Source organism: Protopterus annectens, chromosome 1.part0, assembly GCF_019279795.1.
Source record: "Protopterus annectens isolate FY-2018-M chromosome 1.part0, PAN1.0, whole genome shotgun sequence".
Taxonomy (NCBI): Eukaryota; Metazoa; Chordata; order Ceratodontiformes; family Protopteridae; genus Protopterus; species Protopterus annectens.
The window spans coordinates 104,323,612-104,351,399 of record NC_056725.1 but is presented as its reverse complement, the minus strand read 5'-3'; the positions used below and the strand labels follow the sequence as shown (position 1 = coordinate 104,351,399).

Here is a 27,788-nt window from a genome sequence, read left to right as displayed (position 1 = left end):
AGCTGATGCTTAGACTATGATTGAAAAGAGTACCCAATAGTTTTGCTAATTCTTGTTGGAACCCATGTAGGATGCAGCCTGGGATGTTATCCGGTCCCATAGATGCTGTGTTTTTGGCCTTAGGGAGGGCATTTATGACCTGCTCTTTAGAGATGCAAGGTAGGGGACAGGTGTTAGGGATATCATGGAGCACATGTGGCGGGGACAGGGAAGTGAAATTTTCACAGAACCTGTCAGCCAACAGGTAGGTTATGTCAACAGACTCAGTACAGTATATGTGGTGTCAGTAACTACCAGTTCAGCACAAATCCTTATGGATGTAACTAAAGAATGCCTTATGTTTATATATATATATATATATATATATATATATATATATATATATATATATGACACAATCTAATACTTACCAAATTGAACTTTAAAACATTGAGCAAAATTGCCCGAAAAGCAAATAAAAAAATAAAAAAACAGAAAATATTTTCTGCAGATGGACAAACCCTCAGCATCCCTACACCCCCTGCTAATTATATAAACCATATGTGTGTGTGTGTGTGTGTGTGTGTGTGTGTGTGTGTGTGTGTGTGTGTGTGTGTGTGTGCGTGTGTGTGTGTGTGTGTATGTATGTGTGTGTGTGTCTATGTATTTTGCATATATGTGCATGTGAAAATGTCTCTGTGTATCTCTCTCTCTCTATATATATGTATATATATATATATATATATATATATATATATATATATATATATATGTGTGTGTGTGCGTGTGTGTGTATGTGTATGTGTATTTTTTTCTTTTAAACATTTATCTTTCTTATACTATGCATGTTTGTTCATTTGCATGCTTCTGAATTTGATTTTTTTAACAGAATATATCCACCCATATCGAATAGTGACATCTGGAATAAGAAACAAATAAAATAAAAATAAAGTGCTTTATCCTGTTTAATGCTATGATGCTGGTTTAAAAAATGTCACTTAATACTGGGCTATCAAAGTCGTATCTAATTCAGAAAAGCCAATGTCAGTTCCAAATGTGTGTGTGGGTGAGTGTGTGTTTGAAAGAGAGAGAGCGAGAGCAATGAAGGAACAATTTAAATATAACCACATTGTACAGATAACATTTCACACAGTGAGTTCCCACTAGCAGATGTTTTAATGGGTGTGTACTTCATGTTGATATAAATTTCCAACCTCTTAAAGTGAAAAGTGAAAAACAGAGAGTTATGTCACAATGATTGGTTGGTGACAGTGAACATTACATTTTTTTGTTTTAGTTTTATGGGTTTGTGCTATGCAAGGCTGTGGTGTAGAAGGAATGCACATAAATTTGGAACATCCCATTTTTTTAATGACATCACTGTCATATGACACCCAGTAGAAGATGACAAGTTTTGTTATAAAATTTGGATACTTATACAACTTTTTCATAATGTGTGCAGTATCACAAACGTGTCATTAAAAGGCATTTTATGAGTGTAGGAGTCAGGAGCTAAAGTTGTACACAGGGACAACGTGCACATCGACATGAAGAGTGCAATGCAAGATCAAGTTGTCCATGTGCATTTGGCAAAGAACTTTTTAGTACTGCTTTTGTGTTTGCATGTGGTTCTGCTTCAGGCCAAGGGCTGTCTGATAACACACTGCAAAGGTAAGATTTGTATTCCGTTTTATCTTCTTACATCACTTTTAAGATATGTGCCTTTTGGCTGCTGAAACAAGCATCTAAAAACAGATTATATCTTTTCAAACATTTTCTATTAACGGCACAGGAGAGCTTATTTGTTAAGCAGTAGTAATATCAAATGTAGATAAAGCATAAAAAAGGAATGCAATGCCTTATATAACACAGTTGCATATGAGCTAGAGTACAGCCATGTAATTAAGTGCTATTCTCACATCTGGCAAATCACAGCAGCATATTTAGAATTCCATGAATATTCATACAACATATTCTAATCCATCCACAGAATAACATATAGTGCATTACCCAGTATTAATGTTACCCTTGGGCTAAGTCACTCAGAGTTGCACAGTGTGTCATAGTGAAGAAGTTGGCAAAGATGACCCAAGCAACAAGAGAATTCATGCTTGCTAAAAACATTTTCCATTCTGAACTGATGCTTTTAATTACATTCTGAAATTGTTTTACAAAAGTCAGATCTGATTAAACAGTTGTAAGTGTTTAACTTCATAGCTAGTACAAGGGGCGGGCTTGTAAGCCATGACAACATGATGCACTTTTAATTCTTACTGTTCCCAGCACATCCAAGAGAATGTCTGTCCTTCTGTTTTTGTAAACACTGGCTAAGCAATGTTCCAACTCTGAGAGAATGCTGCCTGCTACATTACATATGCATTAAACTTTTCTTGCTGGTGTTATAGTTATCTAGGAATACTTTCTAAGATCATTACAGGTTTAAAATTCTAGCCAAATATCCGAAGAACACAGAATTCATGAGTGAGATTTTTTTATTTGAGTATGTATCTGTGTGTATATTCCTGAATGACTGTACTTATTAGCTTATATGGTGATGAGTAATACTCTGGTGGACCCTGTAAAATTGTTGCTAACTGATGAAGGGTCCATGAACCTTGTTTCCCTTATTTTGTTTATATAATACTGGTATAATCATTAAGAAATATAGTTAATGGGACAGCATTCTAGAAAACTTGTTACATAGAAATAGCTGCATTTGCTAAAATCATTCTCTGCAACAGTAAAGAAAGCCAGTCTGCCCTAGGGTCATGGATAACTACCAGCCTGTTTGGTAATATATAAGAACATCACATATGCCTTGCTATATAAGAAATATATATATATATATATATATATATATATATATATATATATATATATATATATTGAAAAACTCATCCAGCAAGATCATCAGGGAGTTGTAAAATATTAAATACAGCTGTAGTTTGCAGGATGTGGTGGGAAACGGCAGAGAACCCAATTTCTCTGCTCTTTCTTTTATCATAGCAGCATCCATAAACTACAGAAGGCTGTGTGCCTGCAAGCTGCATAGATACAGCAATACATCATTTATGTAAATAATATTACTAGAATTACATTTAACATTAAACATTATTCATAGTAAATACATGCTGTAAATATGTTGAAGTTTCACAAAATACATTTTTACTAAAAATCATTTAGTCTGTAAACATTTCCTGAAAGTTGTACAAAGTGCTATAAAATAAAGACAAGGAAAAGTCTTCAGTAAACAAAAAAGGCTTTCAGCAAATTAGAAAGTAGGGATTTATTGGAGTTTTTCAATATAGTGATGCCAAAATATTTTTTTTTTAAATCCAGATTTATATTACTGCTGCTTCTTTGAAGCATATTAAATCCCCCCAAAAAACTACTTAAACCATAGGATTAATACAAACAATGAATATAGGTAATGAAGAAATAAATAATAATTGTTTTATATTTGGTTCATTACATTGCATAAAATGCTATACTTTCCTGAAGCTGTAGGGTATACATTTTACCAGACATTATTATCCAGATTAAATATAACACTATAAATGGCTCATTGCTACAGGACTTATCTCACTGACTTAGGTGATACACAGTGTTGATACAGGTCATGTGCCTCATGAACAGGCACTTGTTCTATATATTTAACATCTAGCATAAGTGATTTTAAACTGTTTTGAGAGTCATTTAAAACATGTTAGTATCTCCAAATTACAGATGAACTGTGTGTTTTTACAAGCAATAAAATAATAATGGTTTAATGTGCCATTCTATAGCACTTTTTACATGACACCACTTAATATCCAAAAGAAATGCCTTAGGCTTGACTCAAATACTGTAAATGCCTTCTAATCTTTAAAAGGCAATCAAGAAACAATACAGGGAATGAAATCTCGGATGTCGACTTCCATCATGAAGTTTTCCAATTTTATCTCCTGATGGTATAATCCAGATTCTTGCATATCAAAAGACAACATCCACTGCTTAGAAAATGTGAACTCATATATATGGTATCACAGGAAGCTTAATCTTTTTTTTTTTTTTTGGATATAGTGGACAGATGTGAACATTCAACAGCATATTCATACTCTGACCAATTATATTTCTTTATTGTTCTTTGGGCCAGGACACCCAGGAAAAAAATACATGGAAACTTAATGATGAAAATATATGTGGTGAACATTTTATAAATAGTGGCTTAAGTCAGGAAAGGATATACACAAGCAGTAAAAAGGAATATCTGGTGAAAAACACTTCTGAAAGAGAACATATTTAGAAGTACAAACAAATGGATACATGACAAATCAGACATGGATCAGTATTCTAACTCAGGAGGTACTATATCTTAATGACTGGTAGAGATGACATGGAGGAATGGAATTTGAAATGCATTATCCAACTAAATACAAATATCTTACAGAAGGATGGCCACTGAGTCAAACAAAGTGATTTCAAGCAAATGGAAAAGGAACTAAATATATTTCAATTTGTCTAAATGCAACATTCATTCACCTTAGGCTAGGTAGAAATCTGACATACAACTAGAAAAGTAATTGAAGGGAGTTACTTGGCTGCACTGAGGCATGAGTGACTTAAAAAGTCTTATTTATGTTTTAGATAAAATACAAAATTGATCGGCTTAGGAATAATGTATTTCTTATATCCTAATATTACTCCAAATCTGTATTAAATAGAATTGTAAATAGTACTTTTCTCTGAGTAAATATATTTTCCAAATTGCTTAAAATCAATATTAAATTATTTTAATGACAGCAGGAGTTTTACCACTTAATGTATTGTATTCTTCATTTCATAATATATGGAAGTATATTGAAGTAAAAGGAAAAGGTGGAATGGGAAGCGAGAAAATGGAAGAAGGGAGAAAAACAGTTAGGGAAACAATGAGGGAAAAATGATTGAAGGAAGGATAGAAAAAGAAAAAAGGGAATAAATAAAGAAATTAAATAAAATGTTGAGCTATTGTGTATGTATGTGGATAAAAAAAGTAGAAAAATAAGTGTTTGCTCAAGGATGTTTTAAATAATTAAATTAAAAAAAGAATATCATGACACAATATATAATGACTGCATTATTTGAACTTAGAATATATGAAAGTATTTACAGGTTAGAAATATTCATAGATAACTTAAATCATGTGTTATGCGTGGCAAAAAACTATTTAAACACATTCATATTTTAATCTAGTTCTTATTTCCTCCCATCTAACATTTTTGTTGCAATTAATAACAATATAAGAGAACAATAATCTAGTCTAGTACAGAGATTTTGTTTACAATAACAGGAGTAGTCCTTAGCCATGTCAGATTATAAAATAGTTAACTACAATTAGTTGGTGTATTCCCTAAAAGGCAGTTGTTTCAGGAGTAATTACATAACCTTTCTTATACCATACTGATTCCATGTTAAAGTTGTTATTTACTTACTGCTTAAAGTTTAAGACTTTTAGAGTTTTTAATAATAGTTTTAAATGTCACTGTCTTTTGTACAGATGCTTTATAATTACTTCCAAATATCTTATTTAATTCTCTGTTAAATGATCAGTATTTACTGCCCTTGTTATTTTAAACTCAGTATATTTAAAATGTGCTTGGTATTTCAGATTAGGTTTTTTTCATCTGTCATTAAATATTAGTTCTATAAATGGAAATAGACAAAATAGTCCTGAAAATTACATAGACATTACAAATCTTTAATGAATGACCAGTTAGACAGACACTCAGAGCAACTCCGGAATCTAATCCATGATTTTCCTTCAACATATGTGGCATATGAAAAATGGAATATTTAACTCACATTCATATGGATTTATAATATTATATTCCTATTGTTTCCTATTGTTTTTCTAAAAAAAAGAGGATTTGCAGTCATATTTAACAGTGCATTAATACCTGGAGTAAATGTGAATTATAATGAAGCAGATGCAATGTTCTATTATTATTATAGAGTACCAAAATAATGTTTATACTTAAGAAATTATATTTTGAATTCCAAATCTATTTTGTCATAGTATTACAGCCTTAACAGATAAATAATATTTGCAAGAAACTGTACATATATTTAAAAAAGATACAAGTGTGATTACAATCCCATCAATTATTTGTCAACAAAGCTAAGAAATTGGAATGAAAATGTTGGTTTGATGAAAATTGATGTCTAAAATCCTATCTATGCATTTCCAGCATTCCTTACATGTTGTACACATACAAGAGGAAATACGGCATATATTTCTAGCAAGTTAATTTCTAAAAATAAATAATTCAAAGTTTTGAACTTTGATATTTCTGGTCATGATGTTTTATTATTAAAAATAAAAACATCTAAATAGACAGTGGCTATAACATGACATAGAGCAGCTTATGTGACCAAATTGAAAGACTTTAAAGAATGGCTTAATAAAAAAAAGTTGATATAATCCTCTTTAATAATTATAAAGATATGTGCAGAGATGTTAATTTACTGGACTCTATTAAGTCTAATTTATAAGTTAATATTCTGCATGATAGTGTAAAGAAATACAATACAGCAAAGAAAAAAAACTGAAAGGAAAGTCTTTATTTGCTAATGACATTTCACTATTCAACAACGGCAAAGAAGTAGTAGGTAATATTAATCATTTATTAAATGTCTTTAGGTTAATGTCTAACTTCATATTTAATACAATAAAAAATAATATAGTAATTATGAAAAGCTAATCAGTGGGCTTACAATTACCTACACATTTAACTAGTTTTTAAAGGAATAAAGCATTTAGGAGTAATTGGTTTAGATAATAAGAATTACTTATTAAGATCAATCATGATAACATTATAACAATATCAAGAATATGCAAACAATTGTTTGTAATTCTTTTTACATTTGAAGACAAAATTGCATAAAACAAGCCTGGGATTCGTTAACATGCATATACACTTCATGCTAAGCCTGGACGCTTCATTGGTGTTAGCTCAATGAGCAGCAGTGTTCATTAAATATGCAAGCTGCTAAGCAAACCTATGCATTCAACAGTGCCTGTTCATGGCCAGTATAACTGTTAGTGCTCACAAAGTTGTGCACAAAGGCTCAAGCATACAATATAAATAAGAAGTTGTGCATGCACACAAACCCAGTAAGCAATCATATGCAAGCAGTATAATAAAAGATAAGGGCAACTTGAATAAAATAATTAAGAAGTAGGAGCAAAAAACAAGGAAAGTGTACTCAGATATAATTAGGTTACTACACAAATAGCAGTAATTAAATATATTTTTATTTATTCAAGTAATTCTGTTCACTGTGGGACATGTACATAAATAAAAATGAAATACTGACAAAGGATGTAAAAGGGACACAAAGCTACAGTATCACAAATGGGAGTAAACACAATAATTGTTCTAAACGTTGAGTTGAGATAACAAGGACAGTAGCTACACTGGAGGATATTTTCATATCCTGCAGTTATTGCATATCAAATGTTTGCCAGAAAGTTATCTGTGGTAACCAAACAGTATTCTATATTTCCCACCTAATACGTAAAACCAAAAATAAACCCTATAGCTGTTGTCTTATGCACTTAAGAAAAGGATATTTGTCTTCCATTTGTTGTAATTTATGACCACAACAAGTGTACTAGCCAGTCATCTGTTTGTATTGAGGTAAATTATTATAAACATTACTATTAATGCACAAGCAAAAGAACCAAGTTCCAGGGATAAACCATTGAGTACAGTAAAGAACAAAATGTAGCAACAAAGTCCAATAGTAAAGAACAAAATGTAGCAACAAAGTCCAATACACACTGGAAGCACATGGAGAAAAGCTGCAGTAAAGTAGTCCAAAATGTTTATTCAAACAGATAAGCGACTTCACAATAGACAATAGGCCATCGCTTCATCAGATCTAATTAAAACAAACACACACCCTTATTTTAAAACAACTACATCCAATCACTGAATCCAGGAAGTGTGTCATAGAAACATATCACATAAAAACAACAAAACATAAAAATATATAAAAATATATAAATAATGCCATATATATCAACTAGACAATAATGATGACATACTTAATAAATATAATAGACTAATAATAATAAAATAATATAATCTACCTCCTTAGTTTACGCAATTTAAGTGCTGGTCTAAGGGGTATGAATTCATTAAGCCCACTTCCTTTAGTAGCACCTAACCTAATGATCCATTGTGTTTCAACAGATTCGGTTTTATTCATGATATCACCTAACCTAGCATCAGTATATAGATTGTCAATAACTAAGAATCCAAAGGTATGCTCTGAGCCCTTTGTCATAATGTGTTTTGCTAGTGCATTGCATTTATATGAAATATTAATAGAATATAAGGGTTCTCTGATCCTTTCTTTAAACTTCCTGTTGGTTTTACCAATGTAGAAACAGGAACACAAATTACAAATGGCAAGGTACACTATATCTTGAGTATTGCAAGTAGCAGCACTCCTGAAGTAAAATGTCCAACCAGTGTCAGGATTCACAAATCTACTGCTAGAATCAATATATCCACAGTATCTACAATTACCACAAGGTATAGTGCTCAGGGGGTGGATAGCTGTCTTAGCATTCATCCGATGTTGTTGGGTTGTATAACACAGTAGTCTCTTCAGATTATGTGTATTTTTATAAATGAAGACTGGATATGTACCCACAACCCCTCTTATCTCATCATCTGTCATGAGCACTGACCAGTTTCTCTTGATAATATTAGTAATCTCTTTGATATCACTAGTGAACTGTAGGGAACTGTTTCTATGACACACTTCCTGGATTCAGTGATTGGATGTAGTTGTTTTAAAATAAGGGTGTGTGTTTGTTTTAATTAGATCTGATGTAGCGATGGTCAACTGTCTATCGTGAAAGCATTTATCTGTTTGAATAAACATTTTGGACTACTGTTGTCCTCATCCTGATCTACCTACATCTTCCAGATTGCTTTTTTCTCCCTTTTTTCACAGATTGTCTTACTCTTCAGTTGTTCTTGTATTTATTCAACACATTTTAAATAAACCATTTCTTAACTACAAAAAAACAAACTAATGAATACTGGAAAAGTGCCTGTGCTAGAATGACACCATAGGCACCAGCTATTAGATTCTCATAAAAGATGAGGAAAAACAGAATGGAAGTAAGACAGTCTTAGATGTGGGTAATGAGCTTGTATCATTCTCTGTAAAAATATTAGGAGAAATTCATGATGTCTGTGAATAACGGATTGCTAGACATTTAGTTAACATTCAGATGTGATGCCTTAATGATGGAAAAGGAAATGTGTTGGAATTCCAGGAAAAAAAATCAAAATGTGAGGATCTGATTACATGGGTATACGCATAGCATTATACAAAAACCTAATATTTTCAACAGTGTATCTAGATGACCTTACCTCAAGAACTATGCTCTATGTGTCTGCTGATAATTCAGTCCATAATTACATTTTCAAAATGCAAGTAACATCATTGCTTTAAATGTCACTTTGGACAGAATCGCTGCAACAAATCATTTACATTTTGAATATATTTAAATTTCATGCACAAAGCCCTAGAGATTTCAGTGTATTCAGTAAACTGTGTATAATGTGACATACCAGTTTTCAACATTACAGCCAAAGTTATGCCACACAACAGCTTTACACCACAATACAAAGCACACACATGCATGTCCATATACATAAACACACACACACACAAACACACCACCACAGCCCCTGCACAAACACACCACCACATCCCCTGCACATTCAACACTTCCACTGACCATAGTCATTCTACATATTAACACCCACAAATCCAGTTCTCACACTGTCCATAAATACACCTTTTTTGCTATACCTCAGCATTCACACTTGCACATTCCCCTGTGAAAAACACTCACTCCTGTACTCTCTTGCAGAAATATTGATAACTGTGCCCTGCCCTTTGTACACTGTTACTTGCATTGCCTGTTTCTGATGCACAGAATGTCCAGCCTATATATGAATAAGCACAGTCTGGTATTTTTGCATGTATCACATTTACTGTAATGTATCTATTTAACTCTTTTATACTTATGTTGTAAAGCTGTATAATATGTTGCTTTTTTGCCAGTGCACAACATACTCTGCCTGTCTCCATCTAGCATGGTTATCCCCTGCTGCTGGCACCTCCCCTGACTCCTTTTCTGTCACAGCTACAATTGCCTTTGATACTGAGAACTGCTGGCCCTACAAATGGTCTGCTGTACTGCAGCTATTTCCTAACTATAATATTAGGTAACACAGCACACAGTCGGTATTTTGGCACTCATGGTGGAGTCATACTGCAGGGTATCAACAGATGTATCCAGACACTGAAAGCATGGCTTCAGCAGTACAAACACATGCTTTGTGATATTTCTAGTTTGCAATAGCACATGTTTGTACCACTGGTCTGTTTGATAGTGTGAATTTCTGATGGGTGTCATGAGCCAGGGTTCTAGGGCATATCCAGCATCACCCACAAGATGACCTTGTGGGTGGTCACATGTGTGCCATATGAGTGAGTCATGAAAACTACCTGGCGGCCAGCTCACACATTGTAGATGATACCCCGTGCATTACAGACCACCTGGCTGGTGTTGAAGTGATACCCTTTGTAGTTCATATACCTTCTTCCCAGTTCTTTGGGTGAAACCTGTACTACAGGGTGGATCTCCAGTATGTCAGATAAGTGGGCTGTAGCATAAATGCCTGAAATACCCACACTATGTCTCCCTTTGGTCACTGAAAGATCATATAGATAACACATGTAAAACCACACATACCTTTGTATCTACTGGCAGAGTTACTCCTTGACTGCCACACGGATGCAAATGAGGCTAACACACCTATGATTTCCTGCATGGTATACCTCTCCACTGTGTTGGTGTCATAGAGGGCATGAAATGTTAAGCTTGGTTGGATGTCTATGTTGATCTCCAAACTTGTTATATATGTAAACAATTCTATGTTCAAATCCGTCCTTTAAGTTAACATCTTCTAGGTCTTAGTATGGTCTGTTTCCCCTTTATATTTCATTAATGAAGCATTCTGATTAATATGGAGCAATTTTCTGCACATATTCTACTTGCAACATTGCAAATTATAATGTATTTGCAGAATGTTCACCAGAAGGATTTTGACTATTAAAGCATGAATTATATAAAAAGGTTACACACCTTAACTTTGTTCTCAGTATACTATAGGTTATTTCATGGTGTTCTAATAAATATCTGCAACCATTTTTGTAAAACTGTTCCAGAAAATATATTGAATGTTTCCACTGGAGGCATTATCTAAAAATTGCAGAGCAATCTACTTCTGAAACTTCATATAGTCAGAAGAGCAACATAAAGTGTAGATCTCACCAAGCCAAGGTGACAAAAGTTTGGAATCTGCCCCCCCCAGGAGATCAGATAGTCAGTGTCAGCTGAGGACTGAAAACACTGGAAGTTGTGTACTTATTATAACACTGCATCTTTGTTATAACTAGTATGTACACTTTGACTGATGACCCATCCACCTCATGGTGGTTCCAACCCAGAAACTTCTACTTATTCCAAAACTCTAACTCCTCCCCTCCCTCACAATGTACCAGAGTCTTCTCACACTTCTTAGGTGGGGTCTGCTCATTAATATCAAGGAACATGTTTAGGGGAGAACATATGGGGAATAGACTTCAAGATTAAGTTGACCAGGTCTGCCTGAGAAGTCAGGAAGTAGCATTTTTTTGCAGTCTTTTTCCTCCTGCAGCTGACTATCAATGGACACCAGTGCCTCTCCTCTTCCACTGGCTCTGGCCCCACCGGATGTACATCAATAAGGTTCAGGGCCATTGAGGGGTTTGAAGTATCCCAGAACAATGTCATGCTACTGCTGGGAGTGTTTTCGCCTGCTTTATTCTTTGCCCCTGCTTGCATACTCCAGTAACACCCCATGGGTGGGTCATGCAATGGGCATACCATGCTAAATTGCCCTTCACTTCACAAAGGGCTAATGTCAGCAGGCTTCCTCAGACCTTATCCCTCCATTATACTTACAGAGTATTTGCTTGACTCTCTGGCTCATAGGCAATACTTACATCATACAAAAGATTTCAGCAAGAGTAACCAATTCTGTCCCTTTCTCCACTTCCAAGCAGGGTTCCAATGTCTCATAAAGTTTATCTATCCAGATGGTTTTCAGATTGCATCACTCATATTTATTTCCATCAGAAACCAAACCTTCTTATCAACTTAAGGTGCATTCTATGAGACCCATATGTAACTGATGAAAGTTTTATTATTGTCTGACGCTGGTTACCATCATGATATTTCTGTCTCACTTTTTTTTTGCAGTCCCTTCATGTGCCTGTCAGTATACTGCATTTGTATGTGTAGCTCCCACATCAGTGAAGCACGTGCAGAGTAGTAGACAAATAATTTTCATTACATATTTATAAACCAAGATCTGTAGCACTAACTTTATTAATAGGTTGGTGGCAAAATTACGTGGATTTCTTGAAGAGTATGAAAAAATGACACCAAAGTAATGAGGTGATTAAAAGGAGTCATGTGTTTGTTATGTGTGATTGTGTGTGTGTGTGTGTGTGTGTGTGTGTGTGTGTGTGTGTGTGTGTGTGTGTGTGTGTGTGTGTGTATGTGTGTGTGTCTTTCAATGCACTAGACTCCAGTTTAGCATTACTTTCTTTGACTTGCACCCATTGAGTACTAGGATATGCTCTAACTTTCCTATGATCTTGAAACAGATAAAGCACATAATTGGAGAATTAATAAATTAATTAATTAAAGTTATCAACATGTATACACTTTACAAATGATTGAAAACAGTAATATAAAAATATAAGATGATATTAAATAGGTGTACAGTTAAGTGAAGTGTCATAATTGACAGGCAGCTTTCTAGGACAGACAAGGTACAGAGGCTAGTTAAAACACGTAACTGTGCAGCAGTCTCTGCATTTTTGTATTACAGACTGTAAAAAATATGTCTGAGGCCTCTTGCTTCATCAGTTTAATATGGTCTTATGCTGGATTGAGTACAAATTAAATGAACAGGATCTCAAATCGCCCATTTGTCTTACAACACATTAGAGGTCACCAGGGCTGAAGTATGCTGAAACACTTGCTCCTGTTTTTGAAACTAGATATGTTTAGATTTTCTTTAACATTCTCTGCCATTATTATTAATGGGTCTATATTATAACATCGAATTTTATAAAGTTCGAATGTTATAATATCGAACCAGTAATGTAGAACGCTAAAAACAGCGAAGGTGCAGGACACCGAATTCTTTCCCAGGGAAAGAATTCGGTGGGCCGTTACTGTGGCTTCACTGTTTTCAGCATTCGATATGTTGGAATGTTACGGGTTGGGTTCAGGTAAGTGTGCAATTGTGTGTAGGTTAGGGTTAGGGGGTGGGTTAGGGTTAGGGAGCAGGTCAGGTAAGTGTGCAGTTGTGTGGACATTAGGATTAGGGCGCGGGTCAAGTAAGTGTGCGGTTGTGTGTAGGTTAGGGTTAGGGGGCGGGTTAGGTGAGTTAGGGTTAGGGCGTGGGTCAGGTAAGTGTGCGGTTGTGTGTAGGTTAGGGTTAGGGCGGTTAGGTGAGTTAGGGTAAGGGCGCGGGTGAGGTGAGTGTGCGATAGTGACGGACCTTAGGGTTAGGGTTGGGTTTAGGTAAGTGGATAGCTAATAGTGTATGTAAAGTTTAGTTTAAGATTAGGTGTAGGATTTTAAGTGTATGTGTGTGTGGATTGCTGCTTTTTTGTGTGTTTGTGTTGTGTGTATGTTTCTCAGAATAGCGATTTTTTTCCCTGGGAAAAAAAATCGCTATTCTGACTATTCGATGTTTGCAGATTTCGGTGTTTAGGGTTCGATATTATAACATTCGATGTTTATGAACTTCGATGTTATAATATAGACCCATTATTAATTGCTCATTCTGATACTGAAAACCTTTAGGCACCAGAATTTCAATTTCTTGTTCCCCTACTATCAATTCCTGCAGGGAGCAGTAGGCTGACATGGGGAACTGGGTGAAAATCATCACACTGATGATTTTAAATTGATATCTGTCTTCCTGATGTTTTATTTGAATGGCCCTTAAACTGGCAATACATTGGATACAGTATTGGAATGCCCATGACTGCTCTGATCAGTTTTAATTTGTTTTTTCCTTACTTTAATAGCCTAGCTTTGATGGCTGCTGGCTTTAAGTTTTCTAGTAATTTCAAGATCTGATGCCTTAGGCATGTTCATTTCTTTAGGCTACAGACTGGTATCTGTTGTGTTTTGTTTTGTTTTGTTTTGCTGCTATTGTTTTTTCAATTATCAGAAATTGACTGTAGCTATTTCTTTTGGGGCATAGGTTCATAGGTTGGTACTAGGCTATCAGCCCTAGGGCCTATACAAGCCTAGCCATAACAATTCCCTGGCTATTTCTTCCCACACTATTTACTTTCCTGGACCCCTGTCTAGCAGGGCAACTGACATGATCCCTGGGGTGAATTTCCTTTCTCCCATCCAATCGTCAAGGTTCCTTTTGAAGAGGGCCAGACAGGCACTCTGCTTGACATGTATGGGCAATCTATTCCAGAGTCTGGGGAGTCTCTGGGTCAGGAACCTATCCCTCCAGCATGTTTTGTTTATTGTGATGACAAGGTTTAGATCCCCGGAGCGTGTGGCTCGAGGGATTGGGATTTCTTTAAGTGTAGCATGTCCAACAGCTCTGGGTTTGACATGGCCTTGTATGTTAAGCAGAGATCGCCTCTGAGTAGACGATATGCGACAGAGTATAGCTGGAGTTTTGTAAGGCGGTCAGCATAGGGCATCTGCTTTAGGCCTGTGATTCTTTTAGTGAGGTATTTCTGCGGCCTTTCCAGTTGTTGCAGATGTCTTGAGAGGTACATACCAAATGGGGCGTTGTATTCTATAATGGGTCTAATGAGGGATGAGTACAGAGGGACAATGACCTCCTTTTTTCTGGATGAAAAGCCCTTAGTGATGAGGTGTGCCACATAGAAGGATTTCCTGTTGTGGCGATGTGGTTATCGAAGGTGAGACCACTGTCCACCTGTGTCCCTAAGTCTCTTATCACACTTTTGGTGTTTAGTGTACTGCCACCTATATGGTAATTCACGGATACATATTTTTTCCCAAAGGGGATAGCTATACATTTCTTGGCATTGAGCTTGAGCCCATGGCTCTGGCACCAAGCAGCTGTTTCTGTAAGGCCCTTTTGTAGAGTATCCACATCATTTGGGGATTCAATAATGGCTCCCAGTTTGCAGTCATCTGCGAACTTTGTTAGCCAGAGTCCCTTAGTGTGGCCTGTACTTCAGAGAATTAGATGCCAAACAAGAGCGGTCCCAGGAGTGAATCCTGAGGTACTCCACTTGTCACTTGTCTGGAGCTGGATTTGGAGTCGGCTACTTTTACAGTGTGGGTTTTATCAGTAAGCCAGTTAGCAACCCATTGGGTGATGTAGGGATTAATACCCAGTTTAGTAAGTTTATCTATGATTCCAGAGTGGGGGACGGTGTCAAAGGCCTTGGCAAGGTCTAGATAGGCTGTGTGGACCACCTTACCCTTGTCCATGGCTCTGGAGACTGATTCGAAGAAGTCATTCAGGTTCAGGAGACAAGATTGGCCCTTCACAAACCCAAACTGGGTGGGGTCCAGTGTTTGAGAGATGCCAATGTCTTTGTTTATAAGTTCCATGACAATACACTCCATGGCCTTGCAGATAAGGCTTGTCAGACTGATGGGACGGTAGTTTCCAGGATCCAAGGTGGATCCCCCCTTGTGGAGTGGGATAACTGTAGCTGTGCGCCACTCAGTGGACACAAAACCTGAGGTGAGGCTATGATTAAACATGACACTTAGGTGAGGTGCCAGTTCATATTGTAGTTCATGTAGTACACAGCCCGGGATGTCATCTGGTCCCATGGATGCTGTATTCTTAGCTTTGGAGAGTGCGTTCTTTACCTGTGTGGCCATTATTACCGGAATTTGGCAATCTTCCGGTATTGAGATGGGCCATTTAGGGGGTGAGAGGGGGGTGAAGTTGGCACTGAATCGATCTGCCAGGATATTGGCAATATCCTTGGGATCAGTATATTTAATGCCATTCTGTTTTAGCTCAGAGCAGATCTGAGCATTGCCATTTAGATTCTTGACATAGTTATAGAATGCCTTGTAGTTGTCTTTGGAATCTTTGGCAATTTTATTTTCGTAACTAGCTTTGGAGGATTTTATGAGGGATCTCAGTTTCTTACTGAGGCTTGTAAGGGAGTTTCTTTGCATCCTGGGATTTTCCTCTTTTCTGCAACAGTTTCTTCCTTTTGTTGTAAAGTTTGTTTATGGCAGGGGACCACCAGATTGGCTTCCTTTTTTTGGATGAGAGCACCTTGGTTCTATTTGGGATGGCACGATTCATGCATGAGTGGATGTGCTCGTACAGTGCCTTAGTGTAGGATTCAGCAGTTGAACTTTCAGTTACCATCTGCATGGGTGTCATGAAGTTTGTCACTTCTGACTTGAGTAGTATGAAGTTAGCTTTGGAGAAGTTTTTTATGGAGGTTTCCTTACTGGGGAGTGGGGGTGGGATGTGGATGTTAAGGGTGATTAGCTTATGGTCATACCTGACTAATGAGGAGGTGACCATAGGTGTGGAGCATCGATTTCCCATGTTGGTAATGACTAGGTCTAGGATATTGGACCCCCTGGTGGGACTATGGATTAGTTGATCCAGGGCATTGGAATTTATGAATTCCAAGAACCGTTGGACAAAGGTGTTGGTACAGGAGTAGTTTTCCCAGTTAATGGCAGGGTAGTTAAAATCACCCAGTATTAGGGTGTTTGGTTCTATCTTAATATTTTCCAGTATGTTTAGAAAGGTGTAGTGAGAATCTTGGGGTATGGTGGGGGATCTGTAGCAAGCTACAATTTGGATTGCAGTCTTACCTATTATTAGTTGCTCCTGGAGAATTTCAGACACATTGTGTTGGGCAACTAGCCTGGTGGTGTGAATATCCTTGGTGAATATTGACACTCCTCCACCTTTAGTTTTTCGGTCCTGATTTGTTGGCCGAAAAGTATAGTAAGAGTTGTAGCCTGGTATTGCAGGGTGCTCTCTCGAGCCTTGAACCAGGTCTCAGTTACTGCACAGATATCGATGTTCTCCATTTTTAGGAGTGCCTCGAGAGTGCATTTTGAGGTTTAGACTTCTAGCATTGAGTAGCATTACCTTCAGATTGTGCATGCTTGTGCCTGTTACAGTGGTGGTTTTGTCCTTTGAACTTTGCCTAAAAAAGGCACTATAGGGATTGCAAGAGCCATAGCCAGTAACCTGAATCCCAGGGGCAACAAGTGCAGACCATTTCTGGAAAAGCATCGTGGTCTGTCAATCATGTCATCCCAGGCAGACAGATACTGGATCCCCTTTGAATGACACCAGAAGCTTAGCCAATTGTTGAAGTCAATCATTCTGTCCTTATATTGTGGTATCATACTGTGTGAAGGCAGGATGCTACTCAGGGCTAGGGTCATACCTGTATGGGCCACATGATCCGAGAGCTCTTCCATGTCTCTTTTCATGTAGTCCAGGGAAGTACGTCTCAAGTCATTCACTCCAACATGGACAATGACAGAGTCATATTTGTATTTGTTGTGGAGTGACTTGAGTGCATGCGTTATGTGGCGGATCCTGTCACCCGACAGGCAGCTGACTGTAATTTTCTCCTTGTTTAACCTGGTGAGATGGACATCAGTGTGCCGGACTATAGAGTCACCTATGACTAAAGTGTTAGGTGCATTGTCTTGCCTTAGGGGCTGTTGCTGGGTGGCACACTGGTGTTGTGAACTATATGACACTTTGGTTGTGATTGGTGTTTGTTTGCGTTTCAGCTTCAGAGGTCCTTGTTGCTTGGGCAGGTTACAGTTAAGGGCCTCTGCATATGTGGATTTAGTGTTGCTATGTGTGGGTGTTGGTGGTGTGGGTTTAGAAGGGCTATGTGTTGCTTGAGGTGTAGTGTGGGTGTTAACCTTCTCCTCTTGACTGTGTAGCACATTCTTGGATGGAGAGAGCTTTGCTTCCATTTTGGCTATGTAAGTGCATCTCTCACAGGTTGTAGTGTTGGGTGGTAGGAGGAGAGGGTTGTCTGTGTACATGAGGCAATTGCTGCATTGCCCCAGTATGCCCACATTCACCAGGTGGACAGGAAAAATCACTGGAAGCTGACCCTTGGACATGCCTGGTTTGGTGCTTTTTTTTTTTTTTTTTTTGTAAAGTACAGGAGCTGTTTTCCCTTACCTTAGCAAGGTACTTTGCAATTATAGGCTGTTTAGTGCCTACTTTTAATTTCTCCTTATTAACAAGGAGAGTTGAGTGTTTGTATCAGTTTAAGGCTTCCTAGTGCTTTCCAGCATGTATTAGAGAAAGTGCTAGTCACAGGGATGCTTAAAGGTAAGATGAAAAAAAATGCACACTGCAGTGTGCACTAGAGAAGTTAGATGTGAAAGTAGGTAACTTAAGTTTTACCTGTTTAAAAAGTTAAGGTTTAGTGGAGAGTTACTATTTTTAAAAACAGCAAGATGGATTAAAAGGGGTGGTCACTTTTGTATTCTGGTACTATGGAATACAGTAGGATGGCCAATAAATTTAAATTGTTGAAGGGGAGGGATTTCAAAAATGATGATTTTGTAATTACTCACACAAGCCAGTGAAAGTAGAGAAGAAATGAGATATATGGTCAGATTAATATAAGAGGCAGGCAACTAGAAAGACAGTGGTATTTAACAAGACAACTGTGACTGGGTGGGAGGATGGAGAAAAATTCTGGCTGACTCAGAACAGAGAGAGAGATGTGGTCTCTTTTGAAGTTTTAATATGCTGTTAAAGCAGAATGCAAGTAAAACACAAGGTAAAGAAAACAAACCACAGTATTCAAAATATAGAAAGGCAATAAATGAATACAAAATACAAAAAATAAAAGCAAACTAACCTTTCCTTCAAAGCAAAGTGTAGCAGAGTCTGGATGAGCCTTTCTGCATTCTGCATGTACTGAACCCTTCACTTTATTCCAGCTATATAAATCACTGATTTGATGATTTTTAAAGTGTTGTTCTGCTGCTTAATTTGAATGGTCTATAAATGGTAGTTACGCATTTACCTTAATGATGGATCCTTTCATCCACATCCATCTGATACAACTGCTATGTTAATCAATAGAGACAGGTGTAAGATCCTTCAGGTCTTACAGAGTTAGCAATTGGAAGGGGGTGGAGGGAGGGTTGTCATATCAGATGTATGTGGATGAAAGGACCCAGTGTTATGGTAAGGAGATAACTACCATAGCAAATTCAACTCAGCTGTCCAGTCTGAATGATTTGGCAGAATCCCCAGCAACAGAATACCTGGGTGGAATCATGAGAGGAGATTGTAAAGGATGGTGGTTCCAGTGGAAGCCTGAGGCCTCAAGATAATGTTCTGTTTGCAATGTCTTGAAAAGGTGTAGACCAAACTGCAGCTGCACATATTTTTTCAATTCAAAATTTCCTGAAGAAGGTTGTAGAAGTAGCCACAAACCTCATAGAATGTGCTTTAAGTCTGCATAGTAAGGGATGATTGCTGTTCGAATAAATGAAGGTAATACAGTCAGACTGCTATCTGGTTAACCTAAGCTTGGAGTATTTTTCTAATGGTCTTAGTTCTGTAGAGGTAAAACCTTATCTGTCATTGACAACCCCCCCCCCCAAAAAAAAAAAAAGATGTGGGAGGCTATACAATAGGAGACAGTTTGATTCTTGTAGAGGGAGGGTTAGAAAAGTTTGTTTTTTGTTTGGATACCCCCTAGACTCATTACATTTTTTAGTTGTGAAGTCAGTGTGCTCTTTCATAGAGAGGAACTCTTTGTGTATCACCCATGGATGTTTCACAGACTACAGACGTTTGATAGGAAGAGCAAACAGAGCAAAAGTACAGTATCAGTGGTTCTGAGAATTTATACAAAAGACTGTAAAAAATAATACGTTTGTCTTAGACACATTCAGAGTTAAACCAAGAGACCCATAACCATTATTCCAGCATGGAAAGGCCTACTTGAAGTGTTTGTTCTAAGCTGGATAACTAACTGTTCATTAGGCTCACAGAGTTGTAATTGTCTCCACACTTGAATGGGGTATAGACCATCACAATGAGAGGACAACTGAGTTACATAAATTAAAAAATAAGAAGCCTTATATGTGTTTAAATGAAGACTTTTGTTATGTTGTGAATCTGGGTGACTGCATTTCTATTTAATTCTGTAACACCTTGCAGACAAGTAGACCTTAAATCAATGTAATGCATGCCTACTCATGACAAGGGCTCTAAGAATATATATTACGATGCCTGGTACCACTTTTGTTAGCTTGAGGAAGATTGCTGCCCTGACATGACCTATATTTAAGCCATTTCCAATGCCCTCGCTGAATGAGAATAAGGTTATGTTAACGCCATAACCTTATAGAATTGATTCTGAGATAATCAAGCAGTACTAGTAGACTGGATAATATCCATCAAAGAAATGGCTATAGAATAACAGACCTGTTTATAAACCTGTTGTGCCAAGCTGAACTGAGGTGGGCTACCAGCCAGAGCTATGAGCTAAGATACAAGATGACTAGAGGCTTCTGAGCTTCCCAAAAAAACAAGTTGCTGGTTTTTTTTTTTTTTGCTTGATTATACTATTTGCTGCACTTTTTGTTGTCTGCTGCCTACTTTAATGATTTATTTAAATTGCTGTATACTAAACTGCACTGTTGTACTGCAATTGTCAGCGTTACTGTGCCTGCTGTATCATATTGTACTGTTGTTCTCACTGTCTGCAAAGCTCTTTTTGCTATTTTCACTGTTTGTTAAGTATTTGCTAGTACCTTTCACTGTTACAAAGCAATCTGTTCTGTTTGTTCTGGTTTTCCCACCCTGCAGTGTTAAAATAATTGATTTGTTTGCAGTTTCAAACATTCTTTAGAGTCTCCTTGCTGTTTTTCCACTGTTTAATATCTCACTGCTATTTTTCTGCTGGGTTAAACATTCTCTAGTGTTTCCCACTGAAACTATGGTAGCTAGCAGCTGTAGCATAGTCCAGAAACAGGTTTGCTGCATCTGAGTCTGTTTGTAGTGGTGTTCTGAGCATATTTCCAGGTAATCTTTGATTGGGAAGGGCCCTTCTGCACTCTGGTGAGATAAGTGTGCTGATTGGAGCCTGCCTGGTGAAAGGTGACTGGTCTAGGGCTTGGAGTAAGCATCCTCATTGGTCCTTGTGAAACTTTTTAAAGTTTTTTCAAGTTTTTAGCTTCTGGTATTTACACCCTGTATTTGAGCAGGTTTTGGCTTGTTTGTGTGTCACACAGCATCAGGTCCTGCCACACAGTTGTACGCCATAGCCAGAGAGATACATTCGACATTTTTTTCCCTTATTTACAGCTGTAGTGCATTAGTAGTCCTCATCCTTAGTACTTTTCCAGTCTAAGAAATACTGATAGGGAGCTATGACCTAATAAACTACCAGCAAAATAAACCCCAGCAGAAATATCCATCCACTCAGCACCTCTTTATCAGTTCTGAAAAGCCCCCACTTTGTGATAACTGTGCTTCAACCTAGCATTATGGACAGTTGGACTAGCCTTGTTTTTCCTGCCAGCCTTGTTGACTCAAGTCTCCTGATGCAGTGTGGCAATGCCCTCATGTACACTGACAACCCTCTACTAATAACTAACTCCAGTGAAAAGTATGAGAGATGTATCTACACCAAGACTCTTGAATCCGTGCACTCTCACACTCAAAGCAGTAACGCTGAAGAGGCTGTCAACCCACCCACCATTACTCATGCACATAGTACCACTACTTGTATACATAGTATACATCAAGCTCAAAAATCAGCATACATGGAGGTTCTCTCAAAAAATTTACTGAAACACCAGAGACCTCCAAAACACAAAATTGCTACAACAAACACAGTTCCCATAGCACCCATGACACATAGTAACACCAGTGTCTCACCTACCAAGCCTATAAGGCGTAACACTCAAAAACAAATTTTCTTGTCATTGGAGACTCCATAGTGAGACACACAGATGTCCCACTCACCAGGTTGGACAAAGAGAAAGGCACGGTCAGCTTCCTGTCTGTTGCCAGGATTCATCAGCTCATGCAAGCACTCCGGTCTCTCAGCAACAACTACAATGGTTCATGTTGGAGTGAATGACCTGAGATGTACCTCACTGTGAAGAGAGACATGATTGAGCTCTCTGAGTATGTGTCCCAGGCAGATATGTCCCTAGCCTTGAGCAGCACACTACATCTCACCTAAACTGATGCTACAGTGTAAACAAAACATGATTGAGTTCAATAATTGGCTTAGTTTTGGGTGTCATTCAAAGGGGATACATTTACTGTCAGCCTGGGAAGTCATAGTCAATAAACCTCTCTGCTTTGCCAGAGACAGTTTGCATCTGGCACCACTAGGCTTTCTGCTGCTGGCAAAGGTTCTTGCCTACCCCATAGTGCCTTTTGTAGGCAAGGTCTCAAAAACAAACTTACCAGTGTGAAATTTGCCAATCATAACAAAATAAGGGTCATGCTACTAAACGTTAGGCACTTAAACCAAAAACTGCATACCCTGGAAGCACGTCTATAACTGGAAGATGTAGATGTCTGTGCAGTCACAAAAATCTGGTTCAAGGCCTCAGAGAGTACCCCGGATGTGCAAGGCTACAATGCCTTCCACACCTTCAGACCACAAAATAAGGAGGTGGTGTTTCTAGCAATATTAGAGATAAATTCACCTCCCATCTAATTAGACTAGACAACTCCATTGAGCTATTCCAAGTTCAGGTTACTGTGGGTAATACCCCAAGTCAAGTCATAGCCAGTTATAGATCTGGTCCTCAATAACATATCAAAGAGATGCACTGCTGCAACTGTTGGACCCTCATTAGTTAAATCTGACCACAAATCAGTCACCTTCGAGCTGGCACTAACAGCTGAACTCACAAAGGGTGAAGTCAGACTAAAAAACTTCACCAAGGCAAACTATACCTTCCTACAGGAAGGTATAAATGCATTCCAAGCCCTCCCCCCCTTTTACAGCTACGTATGTAGCCTAAAAGGTATGACCCAAGCATGTGCTGAACTCGTGCCTAACAGTATCACACACACTAACCCCACAGAGATAGCAAACCTGCTAGCAGATAGGTTTGGTGAAAATTTCACTTCCTTATCCCCTCCAAACTTAACACAAACCTTGCCCCAAACTTCCCTCACACCATACATATCTAAAGAGCAGGTCATTAAAACCTTGCTCAAGGCAAAAGACACAGCCTCTATGGGGCCAGATAGCATCCCAGGCTGTCTTCTAAACAGTTCAAAACATGAACTAGCATCACCATTAAGTACCCTTTTTATCACAGCCTGACCACACACTTTGTTCCTGTGGAATGGAGAAGAGCAACAGTTATTCCCCTCCACAAAGGTGGCCTAGCAACAGAGCCAGGGAATTATAGACCCATAAGTCTGACCAGCCTCATCTGTAAGGCCATGGAACATATCATTATGGACCTTATAAATAAAGACATAAGCTACCTCTAACCCTGGATCTAACCTAATTTGGCTTCATCAAGGAAAGATCCTGCCTGTTAAATCTGGTGGATTTTTTTAAGAATGTTACCAGAGCCATTGATGTGGGCAAATCTGTGCACAGCATACCTTGACTTGGCAAAGGCTTTCAACACAATCCCACACTTAGGCATTACTAATAAACTTAGCAAACTGAATGGAAACCCCTTTGTTGTAAGATGGGTGGCCAACTGGCTCACAAACCAGACACATGATATCAAAGTAGGTGACTCCACATCAACCAGCGGGGTGCCACAAAGGTCAGTGCTGGGCCCTCTACTGTTTGTCATATACTTCTCAGACGTTCAGGCCAAAACTAAGTGATTGTGGCTGAACACATTTGCAGACAACTGCAAACTAGCATACTCCAGGAGGGTCTTACGCAGACCGATGACTAGTGTCTTAGTCAGTCTCAAACTGAATTCAAAGAAATGCATCATCATACCCCTTGGCAAAAGCAATGTCCCTTCACACTATCAAATCAATAACAATACCCTAAGTAGCTACAAAGTGGTAAGGGATCTGGGATCACAGGTTGACTGCGACCTTAACTTTGACCACCATGTATCGGGTCTATATTATAACCTCGAAAGTTTAATACTTCGAATGCATAAAGATCAAATTTTATGCATCAAAGTATTAAACCATCGAACCCTAATAAAAAATTATTAAAACAAAACAAAAAAAAAAAAACTAAAGCATTTACACAGGGAGGCAAGTCCCTCTGCACCCCCCCCCCCACACCCCCCGCTACTTAAATATGCCAACAACGAGATTGTGCTACAGTGCAAGAAAGGGAAGTCTTCCCTTTTCCGCACCATTCTACATTGAAGTGTGACCTTGGAGTTGGTATACTTAAGTAGCAGGGGGGATGTGGGGGCGCAGAGGGGCTGTTCAGGTAAGTATTTAAAGTGTACATTTTTTTTTTAATTTTGAAGTTACGGAACTTTGACAATATGGTGTCGACCATATTGTATTCGATGTTCCGTAACTTCAAGATTTTAATATAGACCCCCATGAGTCTACTGTAGTAAGGAAGGTTTTCTACTTAGCATACTTGATTAGTAAAGGCATTGCCATGAGAGCAAAGTAGGTTATAACCCCTCTATACTTGGCACTAATCAGACCCATAATACAGTATAACACCCCATTTGGCATGTACAGTACAAAGCATCTGTAGCAATTGGAGAGACCTCAGATGTTTCTAACAAAGAAAATCAACGGACTCTAGCATGTGCCTCACACAGACTGACTAGAGTCCCTGTCACTGTACTCTGTATAGTATACACTTCTTAGGGAAGACTTATGTCTGGCTTACAGAGCAATCTCAGACCCAAACCTAATGATCTTGCTGCACATCCATAAATCAAAAGGGACTAGTGCTACCCATTCCAGAGACCGAAATATGGCCTGTGACTTAAATAAGAAATGTTGGAAGGACAGATTTGTCTCCCAGTGATTGACACATCTTTGGAATAGGCTACCAATTCATGTGAAACAGAACACCTCTGATACTGTTCAAAAGTAACCTGGATGAGTGGATGGGGCACAGTAAATTTTTACCAGGGAAAGTGCCCAAAACCCTCTTGGACACAGGCAGTCATTACTAAATGCAATCCTGGGTATTGACTAGCATATCTGTGGCATTACATTGGGATGAAACGGCTAGGCTTGAAATGACCTGTGGGCTGATAGCCTAGTAAACTCTTATGATCCTATGAACCTTAATATTGGTCCTTCAGAACTGCAAGAAGCCTTGGTTTTTATCCTCCCCAAAAGACTTCCGACTTCCATGATATTTGTCCTATTTTGTCAAAACTGGAATTGTGCTGAGTTAGTTGGTTCAGGGTATGTTTTTCATTGAAGTGAGGATAGGTGACAGTGGTGCACCAAAATAATTCCTACCACTTCACCTTTAGAAGAAGGTAAAAGAGAAAGAATAGTTGACTTACTTGGGCAGAAAAAGGATGCACTCCTTTCCAGACATTCTCAAATGAAGCAAACTCATCCTGTTTTAGATTCACATAATCCTGTTTTTTATATTTGACAAGAGCCTTGCAACAATTTTTAATTATTTCTATGAATTCCATAAGGAGTTGCTCCTAGTTTTAAGATACTGAGCCCACATCATTTTCTATTTTAATTCACTTATCATCCAGGAAAGATGTGCTTTTCTTACACTTTAAGATTTAACAGGGGCTGTATCATTTATCATATTCAGTATAATATTACTGAATACAAATAATGCATCATCTAGGCTGGGGACATTTTTTGGAAATCCTATATAAAGTACAAATGATCTTCATTATTTCCTGGTTAATCATTCTGGGATTGCACTTTTTTGGCATCTACCTTTGACACAGCTGCATAATTTTCAGATTTTAGTGCATTTCCTCACAACAAGGATAAACTATGAAATCCTAGGAAAAGGACTCCATGGCATATAGCTGACCATTGTCCCCCTGCATACCCCTAGTGTGCCCCTACTTCCCCCTATCCTGGTCTTGCCACACTATTCAGATTACTTTGGACTTTCCAGATTTCTCCTGCATTCTTTCAATACATCCTAACTGGTTAACACTACACCATAATACAGGAAGAGAAAATAATCAAATTAAGCCAGAGGTCTCAGCTCCCCAGCTGCCACTGGGTTCCTGATGCCCTAAGTTGCACTTTAGAGCCTTTTTCCAACTCCTTTGAGCCAAAGATTGCCTGAATAAAAATAGTGGCTAAAGAAATTGATTCATTCTTATTCTTCATTTTCGTTCTGCATCCTTTCATCCCTCTGTAAATGGTAATAACTGCGGAGGAAGTAACAGAGTTAGCTTGATAGTCTGGAGACTGATTGGGCATCACAAGTCATGGATTTCTAAATGCTGTTAGGTGCATTTAGTGCTTTTCCACACAGCCTTTTGATGCAATTATATTCTAGACAAAAATCATAGCATAAGTAAAGAACCTCAGTCTTATTTTTATTCTTTTATGGAATAAAATAAGTTGTGCCCAAGACTTGATGATCAAAATTGACAAAAATGTTGTCCCAATAAATTAGGACTCATATTTTAGAGCAGTCTCTGTCTCCCCGTCCAATGATAAAACAGATAGTCTCCATCTGAGCATTCCTCTGATGTTAGATTGGGATGAAAGTGAATGAATAAGTGGCCTCAGTCATATATTTCAAGTTGCTGCTGTCACACATCATACAGTTTGCATCTTCACCCCCACCCCGAAAGGATAGCTACCGTCGGTGTATACATCTGACACCCAGAATATAGTGACATATTTTAAATGGTTGATTTCAGATCTACATTCAAAATATTCCTCCTTAACCCCCACCCACACAGTTAACTACCTGTATTTGCTTCTATGTAATTGTGTGACAAATGAAAAAATGAGCAAAGTCATGTAGTCTAGTCTGTTGTTCCTAGACAGCACACTGCCTCCACACAAGTTGTATTGATCCTGTATGCAGACCTCTGAAATTTCATTGTGTGAAATGTTAAAGCAACAATTACCATACTGTCAGAGCCCCATATAAGCTGTAGTGACCTTATGTGCATACCTCTGAGGTTTAATTGTGAAGAAAATTAGAGAAATAATGGCCACACTTTCCCTAGTCCCAAACAAGTTATAGTGACCTTCTGTGCATACCTCTAAGGTTTAACTGTGAGCAAAAGTTAAGAAATAATAATCTCACTGTTCCCAGCCTTCACCACCTCCACACACAAGCTATAGCAACCTTCATGCACAACTCTGAACAGGGCCACTTGTAGAATAGGTAGGTCTAAGGCAGAGGCCCTCACTAAGCCTGTATTAAAATCCATTTCTACAAACTGAGTTGTGGACTCTGCCAGCATCTAGATGTTTTGTGATGCATTTTATGTCTTATTTTTAAAAGAAAATGACTTGTAGTATACAGATCACTATAATTAAACTCTGAATTTGGAGGAAAGGCATGGTTGTTAAGCATCATTCTTACATCAGAAATGTTCTTATCAAGCTTTTATTAAGCACCTGTTGCTATTGTCAAGCTCTAGTCACATACTAGAGGATTATCAGCACTCAGCATTTACCACAACTGAGCAGAGGGAAGCTGTTAAACACTTCATTCACACTGTTTTTTTAAAG

The 27,788-nt window shown here is 38.0% G+C and overlaps 1 protein-coding gene across 1 annotated transcript in view; it reads left to right on the top strand.

Annotated features, from left to right (window-relative positions):
- Positions 1-1,297: 1,297 nt before the first annotated feature.
- Positions 1,298-27,788, top strand: part of LOC122814817 — a 405,132-nt gene continuing 378,641 nt past the window's right edge. The window contains exon 1 of the mRNA XM_044087134.1: positions 1,298-1,650. Coding sequence (XP_043943069.1) covers positions 1,527-1,650 — 124 coding nt within the window. The 5' untranslated portion in view covers positions 1,298-1,526. The remainder of the gene's footprint in view (positions 1,651-27,788) is intronic.